Source organism: Galeopterus variegatus, unplaced genomic scaffold (genome assembly GCF_000696425.1).
Source record: "Galeopterus variegatus unplaced genomic scaffold, G_variegatus-3.0.2 Scaffold2901, whole genome shotgun sequence".
Taxonomy (NCBI): domain Eukaryota; kingdom Metazoa; phylum Chordata; class Mammalia; order Dermoptera; family Cynocephalidae; genus Galeopterus; species Galeopterus variegatus.
The window spans coordinates 70320-78486 of NW_007729012.1; the positions used below are offsets into that span (position 1 = coordinate 70320).

General features: G+C 47.4%; 1 protein-coding gene across 1 annotated transcript in view; it reads left to right on the top strand.

The window, feature by feature from the left end:
• Positions 1 to 8167, top strand: part of LOC103599286 (complement C1q-like protein 2) — a 32941-nt gene that overhangs the window by 22060 nt on the left and 2714 nt on the right. Inside the window, exon 3 of the mRNA XM_008583398.1 lies at positions 620 to 815. Coding sequence (XP_008581620.1) covers positions 620 to 815 — 196 coding nt within the window. The remainder of the gene's footprint in view (positions 1 to 619; positions 816 to 8167) is intronic.

The following is an 8167-nucleotide window of genomic DNA, read 5'->3' on the forward strand; positions in this document are numbered from 1 at the left end:
AAAAAAAAAAAAAAAAAAAAAAAAAAAAAAAAAAAAGTAGGTGCACAGAGTAGCCAATAGGTAGGAAATAGGGTGTCAGAAAGGTAAGAATAGTTCCTCTCATTGGCCCAACATCTGGTCCAGACCAGGAGGAGGTCTCTTGTGCAGGGGTTAGTCAGGAGGGGGGCATATATGGAGTGTCTGACATTTCCATACAGAGCTATGGCTTCACAGCAAAGCCTTGGAACATAAGCTAATTCTTGGATTTCTGAAACCTGATTCCTTACTACCAGGGGAAGTCTGGCAGCCACAGCCATTAGCACCACGGACAGCGGCAGCACTGTCGGGTGCACCCCGGGGAAAGGCTGGACTGCAGTTGCTCAAGGAGCAGACAGACACTGGGGAGACGGAGTTTTGATAGAATCACAGAATATTTTTGTACTGCATAGATAAGGCTTAGCTAGACTCACTGTCATTTACCTCTCCCCTGTCCCACCAAATGGACAGGGTCCTGGAGGGAGGTGACCAGGTGAGAATGATGGTATATACATACCCTGCAGGAGTGCACAGAGATGACCGAGGTCCTGGCAACACTGTGGTACTGTGTTTCCTGAATTGCCTGCCTTGTCTGTGTCTTCAGGGCCAGGATGTGTCTTCAGTGCCTGGCACCTATCGAAGTAGCTGCCCAGTTAATGTTGGTGCAATGGAAGGATGAGCCCTACTCCATGGCCAAATTCTACATCTACAAGAACAAAGGTCTGAGTCTCCCTCTACGGGAAATTCATACAGTCTCAGATAAGCTACTGAATCAAAAACCTGCTTTCTGTAGGTCTGCTGTCAGAACATAAAAACTTGCTTTATTAACAGGAAATTTGCTTTATTAACAAGGCTGCCAAGAAAAAAATCAAATATCCCTATCTTTTTGGTGGTTTCTGGGACTGTTGGTGGCTTGCTGTGCTGTCCAGGGAAAATATACCTAGCCTGGGCTTTCCTGCGTCATTCTACTCCATCCCGGGGCCAGCAGAGAAAAGACAGGATCTTTGCCTGAAGAACATACAGCCTCATAGAGGGAAAAGCCACTCAGGGAAGACAGGATGTTGCCAGGGCCATTTGAGGGTTGCCGTTGTCACATGTGCCACCCCAGCCCTGGAGCACAGGTAGTTTGGGGGAGGCAAGGTCCACATTGGCAGATGTCATCAGGAAGACAAAGGAGGGGATTGGGAAAGTAACATGCACAGACTTCTTAGCTAGCGAAGGGCAGAGTGTTTCTGATTTCAGCTGGATCCCCATATCTTGCACATAGGAGGCACTCAATAAATACCTGCTGCATGAATAATTGCCTACTAGAAGACTGAGAAAAGCCTACTAGGGGACTGACGGACAGTGTGGCTTGAATGGTTGGTTCTCTGGCTGGCATGGTGTGGAATCAGGCTGGGTCAGTGTGGGAGGACCAGCTTAAATCACTTTCACCTTGAGTTTCTGATAAAGCTGCTGTCTTTTGCAGTTGGGGGGTGTTGCAGGGGGCTTGGGCCTTAGAGGAAGCAGACAGACCCAGAGGTCTATGAAAACTCAGCCAGGGCCAGTCCCCCGGAGGATGGGTAATTAGGGCTCCAGCTGCAGTCTGCAAGAGGGCCCGGCGAGGCTTTCTGGGGCTGGCTGACCCTCTTGACTAGAATGTGTTGCTGCTGCTTCTGGGTTAATGGGCCTGGTGGGCGCTCCCTTATTGGCCATTGAGTAGGGCTGTGTGAACATCTTCAGACGCTGGGAGTAGAGCCTTCTTCCCCCACCCCTTCAGCTGTGAGCATCTCAGGCACTGGAACTGGAAGTGGAAACGGGCCTTGGGTCACGGTGGCCCAGCCTCTCAGAACAGCAAGAACCTGTGTACTCAGCCCCCTCGACTGTGGGGCACTAGTTCCTGCCTGCAAGGACTGGGAAAGGCTGTGGTATCCACATCACACAGAATACACAGCTCAGCCCCCAGCACAGAATAGAAATTATTATTTCCCTTATCTTTCTTTAGAGTGATCACTGTATGAACATATGTGAAAGACTGAGGGGCTGGGGGCTGGGTATGCAAAGAAAAGTACAGAGCGAGGCTTACTATACTCTCTCCAAAAAGTCCAAAAACGGTGTATAAAGAAAATGGAGGTGCAAGACAGAATAATAACCATTTGTGGGGGCATGGGCATGGAGGAAAGCTTAGTGGGCAAGGCGTCACGTGCAACGTACTGTCTATACCAGCCCCACGCAAACCCTCTGCTCTGTACAGACCAGCCTCTTCACTGGGCCCCAGACACCGCTTGGATGGCGCCACCTCCACTAGCCACCCAGACTTCTCACAGGTTCAAATCTCACCTGTCCTTGAAGCTTCTGCTCTGTTCTTCATCCTGGGACAGGCTTTCCCATGTGCTGTGGCCACAATGACTTGCTTTCAGCAACATCTTCCTGTCTGGAACTCCCTGTCTACGCCACCTAAATAGATACCTTACGTGGCTGCCTAGATGCTTTCTGCCTGTTAGTCTTGTCCCTCCAACCAGACTGTAAGCTCTTTAGCAAGAATTTCATCTTCCTGCCTCCCACCCCCCCCACCCCATCCTGGCACAGCATGCTGCATATGTAGGTGCTCAATAACATTCTTACTGAGAGGATAAATGAGCAGATAAATGAAGAAATAAGAACAGAAAGAAGAAAGGAAGGAACAAAAGAAGAAAAGGAAGAGAGAAAGGAAAGAAAGAAGGAAGGCAGGAAGGCAGGAAGGCAGAAAGGAGAACCACCTGGTTTTTGCAAAGGCTGATAGGAAACTTCATGGCCTGTAAAGTTGGCGTTCCTTCTTTTCTCTCCTTTCTTACTCTTCCCCCGTAAAGAGTTTCTTTTAAAAATTTTTACTTTTTGAGCAAACTAAGACATGAGATATCATCTGTGTGAAATTGTCAAGCAATATAAAAGTAATTAAGGATTATATTTATATATATATTTCACATTTTATTTATAATTATTATAAATATATTATATTGTATAAATATTATATTATAAATATAATTATAAATTATATTTATATTTATTTTTATATGTGTAATTATATTTTATATTTCACTTATAATAATATTTTATATTTATTTATTGAACACTTACTATGTCCTCGAGATAGTTCCTGCCCTTGGAAGCTTACAGTCTGGGTGGGAGATGAGAGTAACACACGCATGAAGGCTTCAGCCAGAACCACTTAGTGCTGGGAGCTCCAGATCTGGAGAGACACATGTCTGGGATCCCAGCACCACCTGGGGCAACTCCAGCCTTCCATTTAGAATTGGGAAACCACACACACAGTAACACTTGTAAATATATAGATTTATCTCAGTTTCCTTACTGTTTAACAGGTGCACATATCTCATAGTGCTGTGTTCATTTATATCATTAATATATCTAAAACTCTTAGCATAGTGCCTGGCACATAGTTAGTGCTCAGTGAATATTACCTCTTATTATTACTGTTAACGATATCAAACTGTTATTGAATTTCTGTTATTTGAACCTAGTCAGTCACTAAGAACTTCAGGCATTGGCTTATCCCAGCTTTCTCTCTCGATTGTTGATTTCCCCTCCCTAATGTAACGGTTTTATTAGCAAGTAAACACACTCAAGTTTCTCCTCTCTTTAACCTCACCTGCTTGATCTCCCGCAGCCTTTGGCTACTGCTCCATTTCTCTGTCCCTTTCTTACTCAGGTTTCCCCAGAGCTGTTTACACACATTGTTCCCAGTTTCTCACGTCACATCCACTCTTCAATGTGCTGTCGTCCAACTTTTCCTCCCACTTCTTACCTGAAAAGGATCTTATTAAAGTCTTTGAATTAGTCTCTCCCCACTCCACTCTCGTTCCCAAGGCTACAAATATCATCTGTATCCTGAAAACTCTCTTGTGTATATCTCTGCTCTTTACCCCACCGCTGAGTACAACACTCACGCCCACGCCCACGTGACGTCTTCATTCAGATATTTCACGGGCATCTCAAAGTTAACGTTCACCACACTGAGCTCACAATCCCTTCCTCCTCCCATCCCCCACAACAGATTGTTCTTCCCCAAATATTCCTCTTCTCATGTTCATTCACACAGTTCCTTAAGCCAAATCTTAGGAGCTAACCTTGATTTCTCCCTCTTGTTCTCTTCCCTTAACTTCCTTCTCAAATCCAGCAGCAAGACCCATGGTCTCCATGTTCAAAATGTATCTGGAATTCACTCACTTCTCCTCTACAATCCCAGACCAAGCCACCATTATCTTTTGCCTGAATTATACGATAACCTTCAAACTAGTTTCCTCATTTCTATTCCTTCCCCCATATCCATTCACCACACAGCAGCCAGGTTGGTCTTTGCAAAATGTAGATCAGCAGCAAGACCCATGGTCTCCATGTTCAAAATGTATCTGGAATTCACTCCTCCTCTACAATCCCAGACCAAGCCACCATTATCTTTTGCCTGAATTATACGATAACCTTCAAACTAGTTTCCTCATTTTTATTCCTTCCCCCATATCCATTCACCACACAGCAGCCAGGTTGGTCTTTGCAAAATGTAGATGGCATCATGTCATTCCCCTGCTTGAGCTCGTTCAGGGGTTCTCAGCTGCACTCAGGATGAAATCCATACCCTTTAATGCAGGCTCCAAGGCCCTGCATAATCTTGCCCTGTCTACCTCCTTGACCTCATCTCATGCTACCCTTCCCGATGGGGATATGTCTCTAAAGGACTTACGGTCTAGTTGGGGGCAAAGGTCTAATATGGAGAAAGCATGTCAACAAACAACCATGCCCTACAGCAGAGGTTTAGGTGAAGATCCAAGTGGTACAGGTAGAAAGAGATGGAGGGAGTTGAAGGAGTCTTGTAGGACAACTAGACTGGAAGGGACTGAGACTCTATTGTTCACAACTGCACACTCAGCACATGGCTCAGTGCCTGGCATACGATAGGGGTCAATAAATATTTCTTGAACAAATAGATGACGCAATACATGAATGAGTGAATGACGTCATTCCCTGCCCCACTGGGGCTCACAGCCTCATGGGGGAGGCTAGCAAGTAAACTAATGGTGGCAGGGGTATGTACATTCAAAGTACTCTAAAGAGTACATGGGCAGGAACTGCCCACTCTGCTTGGGAGGGGTCAGGACAGATGTCAGACAAAGAGGTGACACTTATCTGGGACTTGAAGGATAATTATGAATGAGTTTAGAGAGATGAGTAGCAGACAGGCATCCCACGTTAACGACACTGTAATGCAGGTGAAGAGTGGGGCTCATTGCTGGTGGAGGCCATTAGAGCACCAGACAAGACAAATGTCAAACTATATGTCACACAGAGCAGAGCTTTGTCAGGAGAGAAAGTAGAGATGACTGATTGGCACATAGTAGGTTGTCAATAGACATGGGTAGAAGGAATGCCAGCTGGATTACTAAAGGCAATTTAGGGCAGATTTGAGTCTTGACTGGGCTTTGAAATACAAAACCACTGTCTAAATGAAAGACAATATGCTAATGAAGGTCATAATTAATATTGATGAGAAGATGGTCATTGATGACGCAGATCACTCAGGAGGAGCAGAAGCCAGGCAGATGAGGAGGTGTGTTAAACACTCCAGCAGGTCACTCTGTCTGGCCCTGCCACCGTGGGTGGGAGGGAGGGCAGGGGAAGGACCTCATGACTCACACAGTGCTGGGTGGAGGTGCCTGCTCTGACTGTGGCTGTTCCTGCTACCTGGTGGAAGGCTGGCCTTGGGAGGAAGCCCTTCATCCCTGCAAGGCCAAAGTGCTCCCATGAATGCTGACCCCCAGAAAGCGTTGCTTTGCCTGTGGTCTATGAAGGTGAAATACTGGGTCTCATACATTTGCCACTTTTTGCTTTTTCCTTGCCTAGATCCCACACTGGCAAAAACATCGAGACTGAGACGGTGGTCTGCAGGGCTGAAGAATTCAAATGGAGCAAGTGCCTGCCTGGAAAATGTTTGTCCAGGTGGATCTGGTGACTGGGAATACTCTAGGCAGCCTTGGTAGAGGACAGAAAGCTGGAGTAGGGTGGTCTGGAGAATGCGAGGGATAGGACAGTTTTTTTCTTTGCTTTAGAGAAGGATGGAGTATGTGAATGATCTTTGTGTATCTTTCTTTTTTTTAATCATAACCCCCCTGTGCCACCCTGCTTGCTGCTCATATGTTTTTCCTTAATGGCATAAGCATGGCTGTGGAGGTCTAAAGCACCAATAGTTAATAATAATAGCTAACCTTCTACTGAGCCAGCTGTTGTTCTTAGACCTTTACATTAAATAACTTCACTTAATCCTCTCAATAACAGGGCAGTAAGCACTTTTTCTCATTCCCATTCTACACACATGGAGATTGAGGCTCAGAGAGGTGAAGCAATTCATTCAAGGTCACACCGACAGGAAGTTGTAGAGCAAGGATTGGAACCAGGAGTGTGGCTCCTGGAATCACCTGTTCTAGAGGTGGCCCTGGGGCAGGGAGGGGAGGAATACCGAGACCCAGGAAAGCAGCAAAGAATGAGGTCAAGAGTTAGCTGTTGAAGCTGTGTCCACTGCCAGGTTCTGAGAGCCCCTGGTCCGGGTGTGAGAAGATTCCAGCTCTATCATCTGGGTGGAGGACACTGGGTAAGCATCTACATGTTCAAAGTCTTTGTTTTCCCATCTGGACGATGAGGATCACTACTCCACGGGGCTGTTGTGAGGAGGAAATGAAGGAGCACATGCACGGTGCCTGGTGCAAAGCAGGTGCCCAATAAATATGAGTTCCTTCTCTTCCTTCTCTTCTGGGTAAAGTTGGCTTCAGGCTAGGCTCAGTCATTCTTTCCACAAATTTGTACTGAGGGTCCACCGGATGTCAGACCTTCTGCTGTGCGCTGGGAAACACACCAATGAAGGAAGAGGCTGAAGCAACATGGGGTGGCATGGGGAAATGACCCAGAGTGACGAAAAAGGATTTCTAACTAACCCACAAGAACACAATGCCTGATAAATAAATGTTCTTTTTAAAGCAATAGCCACAGGAGGGCGCGTGGGTAGTCCAGAGATGCCAGTGCTCCACCAAACACTGACCTCAGCCCTTGGACTCTCTGCCCAGGCCAGCCCCAGTGCATTTCCTATGCCAGCAGTTACTGGAGCAGGAGCCTGCCTTTTAGAAAACCACATATCAGGAAAAAAGAACGACCTGCTAAAGTCACACAGCTACTCAGGGCAAGAGTGGAACCAAAAGCCCAGGCTTTTGATTTCTGATTGAAGGTCTTCTCGACACAGGGGAGTGTCTCCCATCCTTCCTTTATTCCCACATGCTTCATTGGAGATAAGACAGTTCTGCTCTAATCTGGAGCCATAGCTTATTCAAGACTTTGGCTCAGAATGGCTTGAGACTATTTCTTAAAACAACTAGACCAACCTAAGGAGCAGGGAGCTGAGGCTGTCCAAGGGAATGTGCCCGTGCATCTGCCGGCTAGTGGTGGGGCTCCAAGGTTACAACTAAGTGCTGGTGTCCAGCATTTGCATTTCTGAATGAACTTTATACAGAAGAGAAGGGCCAGTCATTTTGTGATGGAGGAAAAGGTCTGAGGCTAATAGATTCTTATATTTGGTGCTTTTCAAAGAGTCCTTCCGAGAGTTGGTGGTGCTGCTCTACTGGAGCCTATTTAACAGTTTGGAGGCCTCAGACTAGGTGTGAAAGACCTTCTGGAAGAGAGATTTATTCACTTCTCACGAAGTAACTGGGGAAGGCTTTCAGAAAGTCCTTTCTTGCAGGGCCTCACAGGACTGAGGCTCTCTGGACTTGGTGGGTTGAGGTCTGTTCCTGTTTGCAGGCAGGGGGATGGATAAGGTGACCCCGAAAGCCTCTCCGTGGCTGCGTGGAGGGGCCTGTGTGTGCCCCGTGACTGCCTGCGTGGTTGTTGGTGTGTGCTGCTCGGTGGGAGGCGCGTGAGAGTGGCCGCCTGTGGGTGCGTCTCAGGCGCCCAGGCTGAAGCTGAGCCCGCTGCGCCCACTTGTGGCTCCCCGGCGCCGCCAGGAGGAACCGCGCCTTTGCCGCTTCTGCCGAGGACGCCGCCGGATAGGAGGAGGACGCGAGGCTGATGACATGAGGGCGCCGTCTCCCGAGTGATGGCAGCGCGCGCTGCCTCGCCGCCTCCGCCGCTTTGCTCC